The sequence below is a fragment of the Neophocaena asiaeorientalis genome, unplaced genomic scaffold (genome assembly GCF_003031525.2).
Source record: "Neophocaena asiaeorientalis asiaeorientalis breed wild unplaced genomic scaffold, Neophocaena_asiaeorientalis_V1.1 scaffold581, whole genome shotgun sequence".
Lineage (NCBI taxonomy): Eukaryota > Metazoa > Chordata > Mammalia > Artiodactyla > Phocoenidae > Neophocaena > Neophocaena asiaeorientalis.
In genome coordinates, this window is record NW_020172732.1 from 1,425,798 (window position 1) to 1,442,804 (window position 17,007).

Consider the following 17,007-nt stretch of genomic DNA (forward strand, 5'->3'; position numbering starts at 1 on the left):
TTGCAAGGCAAGGGCCCAAATGCCTTTCATAAACTTGAGCCAATTCCTTTTGTGCAGTTGGTTTCGCTGCTCTGATTTTAATACCGCAATTAAAGACAGATTTTTATTTTCTCAAGAACTTTCTTCTGCAACTGGGGAAATGGAACTGATGCAACTGCTACCTTTAACTAAGAAATTATATCATTAAATGAGAGAAAGCCGCCTTGTTGATCAATGCCTTTCCAAGGGAACTGGTCCCCTGTAGGTCTCCTGTGGACCTTAAGGCCTGTACACACTTTATAGTTAGAGAACACATCTACCCTGGCTTTCGGCTTTTCGGTACTTGTCTCTTTCCAGGCATTAGCTAATTCGGTCCCCACAAAAACTGATAAAGTTGTTATCTCCATTTCCTGGAGTCTAAAACTGAGACGCAGCGGTGCTAACTAACTTACCTAAGATCACTTAACTAGCATGTAATGGTGTACTAGTTAAATGATGGGATTCTGTTAACTCTGACTCCAGTGTCCCACCTCTCACCACTGTGCACTCAGCCCTCCAGTAAGTCGGCAGAGCAAATCTGAGTGAGCCAGAGTGCAGTTTTTAATTCGGAAGTCTTTGGTTTCACAAGGTAAAAGATTGCTTGATAAAAACGTAAAGGGAAACCAGAAAAAAGAACTTTACTTGATGGTGAGGCAGACACTAGGGCAAGTTGGAATACGGTGAAAGAGTCAGACTTTGGAACGACCGTTGGAATAATTGGATTGTGTATGTACTCTCAAGGTTTGGAGGTGCTGGATGGCTTATTGGGTAAAAAGATTAGTGTTTTCCCGTCTTGAGGTTTGAACCAAACGGAGGTCTTGGCCGGGAGCAGCCCGGTCACTCTCCAGGGAGTGGTGGTTTGGACAACTCCTCTGCACTCGTAGTAAGTAGGCCACGGTCCATGTTACAAAACTATTGCACATGCTACGGCCGTAGTTGGCTGCAGTTGGCCCCGTCACAAGAGCTTTTCCATCAGAACTGCCTGGGGCGGCTTGTGGAGACCTGTGTCTCCCTGGGGAGAGCACCGTCACCTGGGGAGATGTGGACATGGGGCATGAGCATGGATGTGGCACAGCCGTACTAGAAGTCACCCATCTAAATGCCTTGTTGGGAGTAACCGGCACCAGGCTTGGGGAGCCTTGGAGATACCTCATTTCTTCCATTCTTCCTTTATTCAACAGTATTTATTAAGCCTCTGGAGATGCCACATGCAAGAAGACAGTTCGTTTTCTTAAGGGAAAAAAATAGGTCATGACAGTTCAGTGACTGGGACAGAGGGAATACCCCGGGACTAAAGGCCTGGAGAAAGACCCCTTGGAAGAAGGGACTGATAATCTGAGATGGCAAAGACTAGCCAGCATTAGCAAAGCCAAGGAGAGGGGGACCCCTTCGCCAAGGCCCAGCAGAGAGAAAGTATTTGGCTTTGGGGGATCTGGAAGAAGGTTAACACCACACGAGTGTTGAGTACAAGCAGTGAAAAGATAAGGCCGCAAAGGTAAGCAGGGCCAGTCACTGCCCGTTAACATTTTAGTAGTTTCCTGTACAATAAACAAGTCTTGGTTTAGTGTTATTGAAAACAGGCTTTCTTTAATTAACAAAATCACACAAGAAAAATGGCTGCAGAGATCAAAGCCTGTGGCTGGCAAGACCGATAACTGACACCTGGGTACAGCGTGTCACCTTTGTCAGAAGGAGCCAGTGTTAGAAACTGCTTTCCCCTCATGGAATGCAGAATGGCCCTACAGTAGTCCTCTGGGGGCCAGAGGACAGAGGCCTGCTTACTTCAAGTCACACAACTAGTCAATGGAAAAAGTGGGACTAGGTCCCGGGTCCCTCAGACATTGGATACTCAGCCTTATCAGCTGACATAAGTTTTTAAAGATCCAACTGTGAGAAGATCAGGGTAGCTGGTCTCTTGAAGGATATAGAAGTCTAAACTCCAGCGCTTTCTATCTGCAGGGCAACTCCTTAAGAGCAGGTACCGTATTTGTTGTATTCATTATATCCCCAGAGCCTAGCATACAAAGAACGCAGTAGATGCTAGTACTTGTTATGTAAGTGATGAAGTACTCCCAAATGATGTATACTAACGTGAGAAACCAGGAGTGCACTCTGAGGCCCTGTCCATTTCCATTGGATTAGAAGCGGGCAGGGGAGTCTACCAGACCTCTGGCCGATTTGCCAAGGACAACTCATTTGGGCTAAACGGTGGGCTTGAGCTCATGGAACAAGAGCAGGAAGCCAAAAATGACTAACTGGATTAGTGTGACCCAGTAGAGATAGCATCTTCTCAAGAGAGAAGTAAAAACGTTGACTGCAACTCATGCAGTACTGGTTGGCAGCATCCTCTCCGGGGGCTGATGGAGTAGGAAGGAGTGGGGACTAGGGCCCGAGGCCTCCCTCCCTGTATTTGTGTGTTTCTGTTTTCTGTGTGTGAATGTCCTGAAATAACCCACCTTGCCTGGAGAAGAAAGCAAAGTGTCACACCCAGTTCTGGATTCCACATTAACAACCTCCTTCCGCAGTGTTCAACTTTGCCCTTGAGGCCTTTTGTTTAACTTTTTAATTTGAAAAACAGATTCTGCTGCGTCACAGTCTGTTCCGCCCTCCCCACCCCCAGCCTTAGCACCCTCTCCCTTTTTTTGGTTAAAGTGAAATATAGCTATCTCAAACAGACCTGCGTTTCCTTTTGTTTCTAAAATATACATCCTGCCCTCTTAGTGAAAAGTGTAATTAAAAGCCTTTTAAAAAGTCGTTATTTGTATTAGAATGTTTGGTGTTAGCTAAGAAGTTGAGTCTTCATCAACCATGTCTTAGGCACCTTCCTGACCAAATTTTAGAAAGTAACCTCAGTTTCCTAATTGCTCTCCCTACAACATAGGAAAGGAAAGAGACTGCTTTCAAAGCTACCAAGAGCCATTTCAGGCTTCCTGCTTATGATGCAGCCGGATAGATGTTGTTTATGGTTCATAAAACCTGACTACTGTGAGTATTCCAGAATCCTGGCAGAATGGGATTCGAACTTTCATGGAGCTGTAAATTAAGGGGCGGGAAGTGTGATAAAACTCCTTAGAGAAAGGTGAAAAAAAAAAAAAAAAGTCACGCTGCAATGGTTAAATGAAATTTTATAAGCACATTCAGTGTGGAGCTGTTTTGCATTACATGAGTTGAATACCTTAGAGACGCCACATCTGCAGGCACTTTATTAAATCCTTAGTCAGCACTTTCCAACCTGATGAGATTACTTCTTCATTTGACTGGAGAAGAGGAAAGCTGAGCTCTGGTCCTAGACTGCAGATTTCTTTTGATGTTTCACCTTGAACACTGAGAGAGGACAATTACCCCCCCTTCCAGCCCCCTCCCCTCCTCCTTTAGCACATCCCAAACTGTAGAAATTGTGAATGTAACAGAGTAATTGTACTTAACTCGAGCCCCCGTGGGAGTGTGGATTTATGGACCTCCAAAACTACTATAGCTGAGAGTCCGCAAGGAAAAAAAATAACAGATCAAAGCTCTGTGTTTACTTCCTTAATGTAAATGTATCAAGATAACATCATCCGATATTGTATTGTAATATTGGAACTCACTGCAGATAAGGGACAGAGATTCCTTTGTAGTCCATCTGGATACAGGAGGTTAGATTGAAGGGCTATAAAATATGAAGGCAGAAACCATAAGAAACCTAAGCTTATGTCAGTAAATATCTGAAGACAATTTTTTGACTCTCCATAAATGAATTCTGTTTAATGTGGCAACACTTTCCCAGTGATTTTCTCCTCAACCCCACCAATTTAACAGTCTCAGATTTCTTTAATATTTTTCTTGTACGTTCCAAGAAGAAAATGCCCAGAATTATTCGTCAAGTAATGTTTTGAAACTTGCACTCTGCTTGAATAATAGATTTTATAATAAAACATCACAAGAGAAAAATGGGCTTTTCCAAACATTATCTTGTTCACTGGACGTCATTCGTAGTTCATGGAAGTTTTTAGAAGTCGAGTGGCTTACACACGTGCGACGATCACGCTCGTCCGTAGTGGACTTAGGAGGGTCTTCAGCTACAAACTGATCATGAGAACATTCGTTGAAATGGATGGATTTTTTTTAGCATTATAATGGTTTATCTGCCATCTCTACAAATAAATTATTTAATCAAAGAGCCCTCATTCAAAAAAAAAAATCCCTGTGTGGTTCCCCTAACCGGCTGACTTCCCATTCTGGAAAGCTTTGGTCAAGTAGCCAGGTTAATTGTCATGAAGATTAGTGTAATGTGGAAATAAGGACTAATGGTCAAATTATAGGAGTGAAAAAGTTTGAGAATAGGTTTTGGTTTGGGCCTGAAAGGGTTAATTAAGTTTTTTTCATGGGTTCTTAAAGACCCCTAACCCAGGCCTTCAGGAGCCATATTGACACCCCACCCCAGGGCAACTCGCTCCTCTGGTGACATGTTGCTGGTCAGAGCACAATAGCCTTCTGTGTCTGCAAATCATTGCTAAAATCATCCCAAGGAAAAAAAAAAGTTTGAAAGCTTTAACGTTAGACAAAAGCCCAAGAGCTGCAGTGCGCGGCTCAAAAACTAGGAGTCAGCAACCTCTATTGATTAAAAACTAACCTTTAAAGTAACTCTGAGAGTGTGTGGTTAGCATTTCAATTTAAACATGTCATGAGTTGATTTGTGTTACTGAATACCAACTCAGAAGGAGTAACATTCACATCGCATTTTTTTTATAATTCCCTTAAGCAGCTAAAGTATTTCATGAAATGTCAATAGGGCAAAAAGAAAAAGGGGCGGGGGGGGGGGGGTGGGCCAAGGCTGGGCCTGTAGTTTTCTTTCCCATGCAAATATTCACCCCCCAAAAGAAAAGTGTGGAGAGTGAAACACAATAGTTAGTCCTTTGTCTAACTTTCCCAAGTGCCAGAGAAAGACAGATTAATTAAATATACAACAGTGTTGGTTTTTGGAGTGGGGGTCTTGCTTGCTGTGTAGGTCATAAATTAGGCAGAATAAATACTTCAATGTGTTTGCAGTGAGCCTGCTACGTCAGAGCCACTGGAAGGTTGGTGGGAGGAGAACGGAGGGTTTCTTGCTAATGATAGTCACGTCTGGGTCTGTCTGGTTGCTCTTAGCAACCAGACATGATGTAACACCAGGATGAACTTGAACTTGGGGGACTTGAAAAGAGAACAATAGACCAGAGCAATCAATAAAGCCTATTTCAGTGAAGGATTACAGAGCTGCTCTGGGGTAACCTTGTCGGCAAGGCACACACTGAATAGTAAGATGTGTGAAGAAACTTTTTTTTCCTTTGCTTTGCTTTTTTAGAGAAGCGTAGAGGCACTGCAGGTTTTTGTAGTGCACCAGGGTTGTGTCCAGAAACTGTGTATGGAAAACTGCTCCCTCTGCTGACTCACTGGGTCCCAGGTGCTTGCTTCGAGAACTACGGCACAGTGTCAGATTTAAGAAGTCTGGAATTTCACAACTGACTTAGAAAGTGTGAGAACAGAAATTGTAAGCATTATTCGCCGCACCCAAAGTTTGAGACTTCTGTTAGAGGGGGACTCGGCTCTAACTAGGATCCACGTCAGCTAACCGGGAGGCCCACTAGAAATAACAGTTTGGAGTCCGCCTCCCCGCGCCTCTCTTCCCCCTTCTTCTTTCTTTTGTCCAGTTCGATTTAGGCCGTGTGTATTTGCCAGGATGATTTCCTTTCAGTACACAAGAGGCTTTATTGTGTTCCTCAAAGCATGTGGTCAAAGAATAACATCTAAAAGTATACAGGATGAGTAGTTTTTCGGTTTAGGCTTAGGTTTTTTTCAAGTCCTCTGGAGATCAAAGGTAGCTTGTGTGACCAGGAAATCTTATCCCAACCTCCATGTAGCTATCACTTCGCCATTTATCCTGGGATCAAACGAGTCCCTGCTTTACCTAATTGAATCTCTTGGACACGGATGAGCCTTCATCTGACTGAATCAACCCAAATGTAACCCTTTCTGATGCTGTCAACTCAGAGATTTCGGAAGCATTTACTTTTGCTAGAGGTTGATGATTTTTCTGTGGATAATGATAAATGTGGTGAATTTGGTAGGCTATTTCTGGAGAAAAGTTGTCAAAAGCCGTATACTTTATTTCACTTGTGAAACTGACTCTGATATTAGACCATAATTGGTCACTTTGTTTAGCTAACATAGAAGAAGTGCCAGCATATAGAGTGACGTATCATCAGACTATTGCCCAAAGCTAATCACCTAAGGATTTATGAAAGGAAAAGGTAACTGGGCCCAGCAGGTATATGGAAGGGTCTAAATAAATGTCTAATGAACGGAAGCGTGAACGAGGGCTATGCAGGTGACCTCATTGTTTTTCCTTTGGACATCACGGTAGCTAACAGGATGAAATCTTGATACCACGTGATTATTTCACGTCATTTTTGAAAACATTATCTTAGAAAGATTGAGCTTGAGAGAAGCATTTTACACCATAAAATCTACCTCATGTACATCTAAGGAAATTGAGTAGAAGAGAGATGCTGTGACTCGTCCTAAATCACCCAGGATTCTTGGTACAGCACTTTTTCTACTATAGCTCCATTTACTCTTATATCACTGCTGATCATCTGTGCCTGTTACAAGAATGTGGCAATAACATCTCATTGAAAAGGAGACGTTGTGAAATTCATCAGAGAAGGCACTCATCATGACGCAGAACCTCTCCCCTCGCCCATTCTCCACTCATTCAACTTTTCTTTGTTGAGAAGCTTCTATTCCAGACACAGTGCTAGGTGCTGAGGGTTCAATCAGAAACCAGATGATGAAGCTTCCTGCCATCCTATAGCTGCCCTCTCCAGACTGCAAAACCCATATATGTATTTCAAGTGCACATAAATACTTTATTTTGTAAGATACACTCAAAACATTGGCAAACCCCAACAAAGGCATTGAGTTTCAATTTCAGAAGAGTGAGACCGCTTTCAGTGTCTCAAGATTGACTGTTTGTCATTCCTTTACTTTTCCCAGTGAATCCCCTCTTCGTCCCTAACGTAGATCTTGATTTCACCGTTGGAAGGGCAACTTTTAAAATGTGTTATTTTCCAAATTGTGCCTCTAATTGCACTTTTCCTTTTGTCTTCCAGTCCTGGTACCTGGGATAAAAGTCGCAGCGTCCCACCATCCACCAGACAGACCACCTGACCCCTTCTCAACTCTGTAACATGGACGCATCCTCAACCCAGCGCAGTTACAACTTCACTGTCACTGGAAGGGGAGAATCAAATCAACTTGTACATGGAAACAGCGAGCATTATGGTCCAACAGCAAAGGCCATAACCTTTTGGGATTTTTTTTTTTTAATACTTTAGGGACTGTTGTAATTTTCTCATATGGTGCTGGAAATGGTTGGGCTTTGTAACATTTGAAGTGTTTTCCGTGGTAGCGTGAGCATTAGGCAGTGTGGCTGGAGAAGGTCTACCCTTGCTCACTGACTTCCCGTTGTGACACACTTTCTTTACGGAGCCCGGCTGTTTCACAGTATTTCATGAATTTACCCACACAGGTGTGAGCCTCCTTGAGCAGTCAGGAGACACATGGAGAACTAAGTCTTTTGTAGTAGCTGAGATCTGCAATATCTAACTTACGGGACAGTCAAAGGGCAATGTTTTTCTGTAACATATTGGAAAAAGAAAACGCAGTTATGTTCCTTTTTTATTTTTTCTTTTAGTTTGGTTTGGTTCAGCAGTCAGCAGTAAACTAGATAACATGGCCCGGAAGGACAGTGAATCCACTCACGTTGCAGAATAATTCCGAAAATGGCAAACTACTACTACTATTCAGTTTTTTAAACGTTTTGAAATGCTGCACTTACATTAAAAAAAAAAAAAAACATTTTTTCAACAATTTCAACAATGACACACAAATTCACATGGAAATGGGGAAGATGGTCTGTTTTGACAGAAACTGACAGGAATCAATCAAAACAATCGAATTTTGAATTGAGTAAAGTGCAATTTCATTGGATAGCTAAATATCTTTGTAAGATAGAGATTGTTGAAAATTCTATTTTTGTTTTTCAAGTCCTCCCACCCCAGGACTCTAAATTATTGGGGTAAAAAACAGCCTTGCAAGAAAAAGGGGAGCTATTTTTGCTTTTTATGTTTTTTATTGTTAAACTTGTATCCCTTTAAAAACTGAAGGAAAATTTAAAAAAAAAAAACAAAAAAACAAATCTAATGGTGCTTTTACCACAATATGTTAACTACATTAAATGCTAATTAATTATTTTCTGTTATCAAAGCACATAACTAAAATGAAATCATGGTATCTGTTAATTTTATAAGCTAGAAGTCACTATAATGGATTATGCCAATTCTGAAAATTTTTACATGTATCAGGCAACATAAGATTTATCAGTTATCAGACACTTCATTGTTCCAGAGATTGTCCAGAAATTTTAAAGACCTTTGCGCCCCTGAACTGGGCTATGGGAAAATAATATTAATAATAATAATGAAACCAATACTGACACAAATGCTGGTGCCCATTCAGATCAAGGGTACTTGTTAGGGAAAAATAAAAGTTTGCACCCCCAAATGTCCTGTATCTTATGTAAAAAAAAAAAAAACCACAAAAAACAAACAAAAAAATAACAAAAAAAAGTGCAAGTGATTTTTCTACCAGACAGCGAAGCACCCCTTTGCTTCCCATGCAACTTCAAGAAGGTTTCCTATACTATACATATATATACGTCCTGGTTGGCAAGCCCTGCTGATCAGAGAAAGTCTCTGCATGTTCTAGTGTTAGTAACTAATTTTTATATAGCTAATGTAGGATAAAGTAGAGTGCATTAAGACACAATATTGTAATCCCTACTCTAGGCACTTGCCTTTAAACTATGTTTTTCAGCCCTTCAGAAGGGTTCTACTACTGTCCTATACAATCAAGTAACTGAAATTCTTGGGAAGACACTTTGCTCCTCATCTTTCCCCCCCGAAACAATGTTGTTTTGTTTTGTTTTTTTTCCTTAATTTGCACGAAAACAAAAATTCCATATCAATGTGCCTTGCCCTGGATAGCGATTATTTGTGGAATTGTTGCACATGCTCCTCTATTGAAAGGGGTTTTTCCCTAGTCAAGCATTTGGAGACACTTTTTGTAAATGTGACTTTTATGTCAGCCATTGTCAGTTTCAACATCTAGAACTAAATAGAGAGTTAGTTGTTCCGCAGATAGGAGTAGTCTTTATTGTCCTCTGTGGTCAGTGGCAGTGCTATTCTGAGATCTGTAGATGCTTAGAATATCAGTATTTTGGATGTTGCTGCATTTTACAATTTATTTGGAGTCTTCCTTTATTCCCCTCCCCGCCCCCAGATATATGAAAATATGCAATACCTGCTTATATCGTGTAGAAAAGCTTAGCTATGATTAATTTTTCTTTTATTTTTTTTATTTGACCAAAGTCGGTGCTGCACTTGACGCAGTGTGTTTTAGGTGTCTGTCTTTGTACTTTATTTGTGATTTTTGAATGCACGTGCGCAGGAAGGGCTCCTCTTAGAGAAGCAGTCAAACTGTGAAGCACTAAGCTGACCCTGCTTCAAGCAATTTTGTTTTTACAACTGTTCCTTTCACAAGCAAGCCTTAAAAAAAAAAAAAAGACAACTTCCCTTTTCTTCAGCTCCCACACCCCATTTTTCTTAGCAGACTGCAGTCAATCCACATTCAATACAAAGTATATAATGCCCATTTTTATATGCACGTTTTTAAACTTCCAAGTTCTGAAAATTGTTTACTGGTTATCTCTATTTAAGGAAAAAAAAATAAAATAAAACATTTTGGATTTTCATATGTGTCTGATAAGTGGTTGAATAGTCGTTTGGCGCTGTTGTATGGTGTGATTGTCAGTATATGGTGTCACTTCCTCTAGCCAGCCAGCATACTTTGCCTTCCCCTATAGCACTTAGCTGGGCATTACTTTATTATGACATATGTGCACTAAAAAAAGAAAAAAGAAAAAAAAAAAAAAAAAAAAAAAAAAAGAAAAAAAATAGCAGCTTTCAGTGCTTCACAGTGAAGGGAAAAAAGCCTAGACAAACATTTTGTCAGAACCTTGCGATAAGCCAAGGTATTACCAGTAAATTGGTTGTATATACAATAAAATTGCACCCTTTTTTTAAAACAAAACAAACTAAGCAATAGTTTGGGCAGTTTTAGTTGTTTTTAGTGAGCATGTTGTAGTCATGACTGCAAAGAGAGAGATTAACTGCCCACTCAGAAGATATGTAATTTGTATTGTTGTATAGTTTTATTGATTACACTGATTTATTCTACCCTATTTTATAATGCAGGACTTTTGTAATGTTGTTTAAATGAGGAAAAATTTCTGTCAAATTAGCCTAGTGAAATTTCTGATTGTTCATTATAAAGGCAGCGTTCATAGAATGGCTTTTCTTTCTTTCCTGCCCCCCCTCCCTTTGGGAACTGGATTTAAGTTTAAAACTTTCCTGTTTCCTTTTTTTTTTTTTGTAAGTATTTAAATACAGTTATTTTTTCTCTCTCTCAATGGTATAGCATATTCCTATGCTTGAGAAGTATAGGTCTACTGAAAAACCATTGTAAATGGACGTTACAGGTATGCTGTATTTTTGAAGGTATTTTGTTGTATTAAGTTTGATGAAGCTAAAATTAGGGAACTCTGAACAGATTTGCAGGAAAAAAAATGTTTTAAAGGCTTTAAAACATTAGGGAGGCAGTCTAGGGTGATAACGAACAGGGGTTAAGTATTAAACACACTAAGTTATATTTTTGTTCATGTTTCATTGTCCAGAAAGCAGCAGGAAACTGTAGTTCAGTTGTGATCAAGCAGGAAAAAAGAAACACCAACAATATGAGTGTTTAACCTTTTTAGACTCAAAGTCAAGCGAAGATTTTTGAGGAAGACTTTGCTACCTGGGGTGTGTAGACTGACAGACTGAGGGCCATCCGTGTTTGGAGGCCCAGCCCTTGATTCTGAGATCCATTTGAATTTTTTCTCTCCCGTCAAATGGCATTAACACTATTGGCAAAGATAAGTCCCTCAAATAACTCTCCATTTTCTTCTTTGGGAACTGAAGTCAGAGGCACAAACATTAAATCATATCATTTTTCTGTATACTTTTTTTTTTTTTCTGGCCCGTCCCCTTGCCACTAAAACGCTCCTTGTCTGATTATTCGTGGGCAGAGGACCTCTTTCCAATGCCACTCTATCCATCCCACAGTCTTTTTCTTTCCTTTGAGGTTTGAACTAACTTTTCTGTTTCTTCATACCCTGGCATGACAGCTCCTCCCTGCCCCACAGTCAGGCGTGGGCTACGGGCAAGCCAAGGCACACTTCCCAAAGCTTATATTCTTCATACTCTGACCGGTGAAGTGTAAAGGAACCCAGACTTCCCGGAGTCACCGTATTCAGGCAGCCATCAGAAGATGCAAAACCCATCTCAAAAAGTTTGTCTTTCACTTTTCGAACCCTTATCCTCATAGGCTTTGAACTCTGTAGTTACAGTGTCATAAAGTATTTATGAAATCTGGATTAAGAAAAAAATTTTTTTCCTTGTGATTGTTTTTTTTGGGGGGAGGGAGTTTCTAAGAATGTCATTTAATGTACTTGGCATCATATCTGTTTGTCCCTAGTGGTGGTGGTCTCTCTCTCTCTCTCTCTCATTCTCTTTCTCTCTTTCTTTCTTTCTTTCTTTTTTTCCTGGTAGCAGGCCTCCATAGAACAAATTTAAAACACAAGTGGCATGGTAATGTACGGAGAGCTTCAGTGGCACCTCACCACCCACGCTCCGAGATCTGTCCTAAGACATAAGACAGTCTCAGAAAGCTGCACTGCCCCCCAGCACAGCTTTCATTCAAATCAGCTCCCAAGGCCAATCTCGTCCTGAAGTCAATGCATGTATTTACTGTTTGACAGTAAACCCGCTCTGCCTTCTCCACGTCCAAGGCTGTGCATTCGTCTAATTAGTGTCGTGTATGTTTTCCTTTTATTTTTTCCAATAAAAAAGCAGTGGGATGAAAATTGCTTTGATATATAGCAGGTAACATTGAAGCTATTCCATAGCACTTAACTGTAGTGAATACTGTGTCACCAATTCTGAAATCAATTTAATGTTTAATGCAAATCCATTACATGGTGCTATTACAGGCTGACAAAATGATTTACACAAATGTGACAACTTGGGCTCAATTCACTCTGCTTTCCAACAGTGTAAATGCATAGCAGTGTTTATCTGCATGAGAACTATGCACTAATCTATCGGAAGAAAAACTATATCAACTTTGGTATCTACTTTCCGTTTACTTCAATCCTTGCCTTTTTGGTCATTGTTATAATGCCAGCTTTAGGACAGAAAGAATTATAAGAAAACCAGCATAATACCTGATATATTAAAATGTAGTGCCTGTGAAATCTGTATTATATTGCTCTTCTGAAGTAAGATTTTTCTACACCGGTAGCCTTCGCTGTCTGTCAGTCAGGACCTTCTGGTATAGGTGATGTAAAATAACCGTACAATATTAATGCATGCTATTCCATAATGCTTAGTGAACTGTATGAATATCCCTCAAAGTTATGTTAGTCTTTTTTTCTGACTTGGTTCTTGTCAGCTAGGTTTAAAGGTATTTCACTGAGAATGCAAATTCTGTCTTTTCTTGATTTCGGCTGTTTTCAGTATTTTGGAGGTATACATTTACTTAATTCAGTATTACTTGTGTTTTTGTTTTCGTTTTTGTTTTTTGTTTTCTTTTTCCTAGGGGACAAGCATGGGTGTTTGATTTCAAAAATCAGTCCCTGGCAAGACTTTTGTCTCAAAACGACCATTTGAATTTCAAGAACTCTGCTCTGAAGACACCGAGGACATTTCCAAATGAGGGACATTTTCCTTCACCCTCGACTGAAGCTTTGCTGATCCTGAAGCGTTTTCTTAATGGACAGTGTTCAGCCAGGTACCCATGCTTGATCCGTCTTCACACCAGACTTCCTCATATAAAAGAAAAAAAAAGAAAAAAAAGAAAAAAAAATCTTTATGAGATCACGTGGCTATTTAGTTTCACGCACAGTTGCAATATTTTCTTCAAAAATAAAACTGTACAAACTTTGGGCCCGATTCATAAGAAAAAGAAATTGGCTATTAACACGGGATTTTTAAAATACAACTTTTTTTTTTTTTTTTGGTCTAAATTTGAAATGACTTGCTTCCCAAATGAAATGTTTCATCTCATTTTTTTTTTTTTTTCCTAAGCCAGCACTGATCTGCCTTTTATGCCCCAAAGGGTTACATAATCAAATTAGGCGGCCGGGGAAATGGGGAGCAGATACCAGAAATGCCCAGAAAGATAAGGGGGACCACCTGCCCTTGAGCATGGTAACGGGGGAGGCAGCAGCATGTAGGGGTCAGGACCTTGCCTGTGTGCCATGCATCATGAATTTCCACTTGTGGACTCCTGAATCTATTTAATTAAAATAACACAATCTCCGAAGTATGTCTGGACCACAAGCATATGTGGTGGAAGTGCCACCTCTAATCCAACCAGAGCACCTTGAGGGTGGAAAATACTCCCCAGCGTGTGCGATGTGAACTTGTGTCTCTCCACGGCTGTTTCAAGGACAAATGGTGTCCGATGAATGGGGCTGTTTTTCCTGCTGTTTTTACGCTCAGCTTCTTAAAATAACACGAGCTTTCTTCCCTTTTTGATTCTATTTGTGTTACTCTTATTATTTTTAATTTTTTTTAGTAATAGTCTATAATTTAGCACTTTTTTTTTCTCAAACATCTCAACCGAAGGCCACAAGGCCACTGGCCAAGTTGGGATGGAGGCTTGAGAGAGCTGCCCTTTCTCCCTGGTCTCCGACTGCCTTTCTGCACTGCAAAGGCATTTGGTAGCATCACCACTGAGGTACTAGCTAGACTCAGAGCTGGAGCTTTATCAGATTCTAGGAGGTCCATAAGGAAGACTTTCAAAGGCAAATACACGACCCCCTCCCCTACTGCCCTGACCTTTTACCAGAACATAGTTCACCGGGGGCTTTTCCCACCACCCTTAGTAATCTGTCTGCTCAAGATACCTCGGTTTTTTTTTCATTTCAAATTGTGCGGGGAGGGGATTAAACACTTCCAGTGATGAGAGAGCTGTTGTGACACTAAACACCCCCGTGTTAATAAGTTGGCTTGACATTTGTTTTTTATGAGCCGGGCCCCCTGTGCCTCTAGTATACTTGTATTGACTCTCATAGATACCCTTTTAGTTTGACTGTGTTCTGTGAAAATTTGTAATTGGTTGAGAATCACTGTGGGCGTCCATTCTTATTCAACTAAATCTCCACAGGTTTTTTGAGCTGGTGTGGATTAGTTTAACTCTTGTATTCAACCATTAGTGCTACCACCTTCTCACATTACAATACAATTACTGGAAGCAAGTACTGCATTTCCTATGCAACAAAAAAGGAAAATAAAAAATTGCTAATGCTATGCAAGCTGTGTCATCATTTGCTTTAAGTCATACCTGGGTGGTAGTGTTTGAGTGACAGTTACGGGTGTGGATTGGAGTTTCCGCGGAAGACAGACGGTCTTTCTGCACCGTGGCGTTTGCATTATCCTTGACGGATGTCAGGCACCTTGCGCCCTTCACAGGGTCCTCATGGGCCATACTGGCTTTTTTACCTACTTAGGCAGATGCAAAACTTCACACTCACAGAGTGCTTACTGCGTGCCTGATACTGTTCTAAGTGCTTTAGATATTCCGTCAGTTAGGGCCCCAGGCAGGCACCAGGAAAAGGGTTTTCCAACACAAGTATAGCCACCACCCCTGAAGTTAGGGAAACAGAAGTGAAAGGTCGGGTTACTAGAACCTAGGAGCTCCAATGAGGGACCTCCCACAGATGATGTTTGGATCTTTACCGTGAAGGTCGGTGGCACCACATGGCTCGTACTCGGACCTCTCAGAGGACGTGGGCAGCTGGTGACCGGCGAGGGGTTCACAGCCAAGGGTATCAGCACTTCTGAGGCAGTAAAGCCTGACTGGTGCTGGGAGAATTGAAAGGAGCTGGGGCTGATGGTGCCTCCCTCCTTGGCAGCTGTCACATTGCGGGAAGGAACTGAACCCAGAAGGAAGTCCCTTCTTGCTTTCCTTCCTACTCCTAGGCTCCTGCCAGGGTCTCTCACTGGCTAGATCTAACCAGAGCCATCTGGCAAAGGAGTCTGGGAAATGTCGTGAGAAAACTACCAGCCGCACAGAACAGCATACGGAAGGGTGGGCTTGGAGACCAAAGACAAGTAAATAAATACATATCTTAATCCGTTTAATCCTCACAAGCACGCTGTGGGATCGCTACTATTTCTAATCCCCCTTGTTCAGGTGAAGAAATTGAGGCAGAGAGAGATTCGCTGATTTACCCAAAGTCATTCAACAAATACGTGGCAGGGTAGGATCTGAATCCAAGAAGTCTGGCTCCAACTTCCATCCTGTAATCACTACAATATATTGACTCAATTGTTTATTCAACAAATATTTTTTGAGTACCTATTACGTACCAGGGACTATGCAAAGGGCTGGAGATAGTAAGTAAGTAAAGACCGGGCAACAATTCTTCGGAGGTGTACAGCCTAGGAGAAAAATAAGCACTATTCAAACGAACAGCAGCAAAGGTAAGCATGTCGTTGTGTTAAGTGCTATAAAGGATACGTACACATTGCTGTGAAAGCCGATTGAGACTGGTAAGACAGAAATTAACCAAGCAAAGGGGTGGGCAGCGGGGGAGAATGCTCTGGGCAGTGGCAACAGCATGTGCAGAGAGCCCGTAGTAGCCCTAGGAGGGGGTTGAAAGAAGGCCTGTTTGGATGAAGAGGAGAAAAAGAGAGGAAGTATGGTACAAGGTAAAGCTTCATGTTTAGGTCACAATATTGCAGGGCCTTGCCAGCATATTAGAGATCTTTGTCCTGCCCCCTAAGAGCATCATAAAACATGTATCAGTCAGATTAGGCTAGATCTATGCTGTGACACAAACAGGTCCCAAAGTGCAGCAGCTTACAACAAACAATGAAAGTTTACATCTTATTTTGCTTGTCTGACGAGGGTTGCTGGGACTTCTGTATAGAATCTCCTCATTCCAGGACCCAAGGCGAAAAGCGGCTACCATCTGGACTGTTGCTGGATGTCACATGGGGGAGAAGGAGCATGGCAGGACACACACTGGCTTTTAACAATTCCGTCTGGAATTGACACACACCACTTGCGCTCACATGTCATCAGCCAGAGCATGTCACGTGGTTCGACAGGACCAGGAAGGATAATCCATTCTCAGGGAAGGCTGGAGAACACCACTGCCGATTAGTTGGGGTGGGTGTGGGGATGCAGTGTGGGGAGGGGGCTGAATGGAGAAGGCCAGCGAGAACATACTGCAGCAACCAGAGGAAGGACGCCTGGGCTGTGGCTCCTGTGATGGAGTGGAAGACAAGTGAACAGATCAGAGAGGTTAATGAGGGTGTTAATAGCTACTGTGTATTGACCTCTTTTATGTGCTAAGTGCTATATGTGATTTATCCCATTAAATTTAATATTTTCTCCCTTACTATTGCAGCTTTCAAAAAGGTACAGTCCGTCCTCAAAACATATTTCTGACTCAGGTGAATAGATCAATTTCTCCCATACACACCTTAGAGTCCAAGTTAGAATCAGTTACTACCTTTCGGTTATTACTCTGGCCAGTAGCAGAACTTTGGTCTCTATTATCTGGAGTTAAGACTTGGAGTTAAAGTCACTAACACTGCTCCCTCACTGACATACTCTAGGACAGATTGTTTGTAGGTACCGAGTGGGGGGAAGGCAATGTAGAGATCAAATACAGGGTCAGGCATAAGACTGCCAGGGTTGAATCTTGGCTCTGTATTTTGTTAGCTCTGTGGTGTTGGCGAGTGCCTCAGTTTCCCCATTGGTAAGATGGGCAGAATAACAACAGTACCTGGCCAC

General features: G+C 41.4%; 1 protein-coding gene across 1 annotated transcript in view; it reads left to right on the forward strand.

Annotated features, from left to right (window-relative positions):
- The window catches only part of NFIA (nuclear factor I A), a 275,273-nt gene extending 260,763 nt beyond the window's left edge, over nucleotides 1-14,510 (forward strand). The window contains exon 11 of the mRNA XM_024740385.1: nucleotides 7,149-14,510. Within this exon, the coding sequence (XP_024596153.1) occupies nucleotides 7,149-7,166 (18 nt within the window). The 3' untranslated portion in view covers nucleotides 7,167-14,510. The remainder of the gene's footprint in view (nucleotides 1-7,148) is intronic.
- Nucleotides 14,511-17,007: the final 2,497 nt, after the last annotated feature.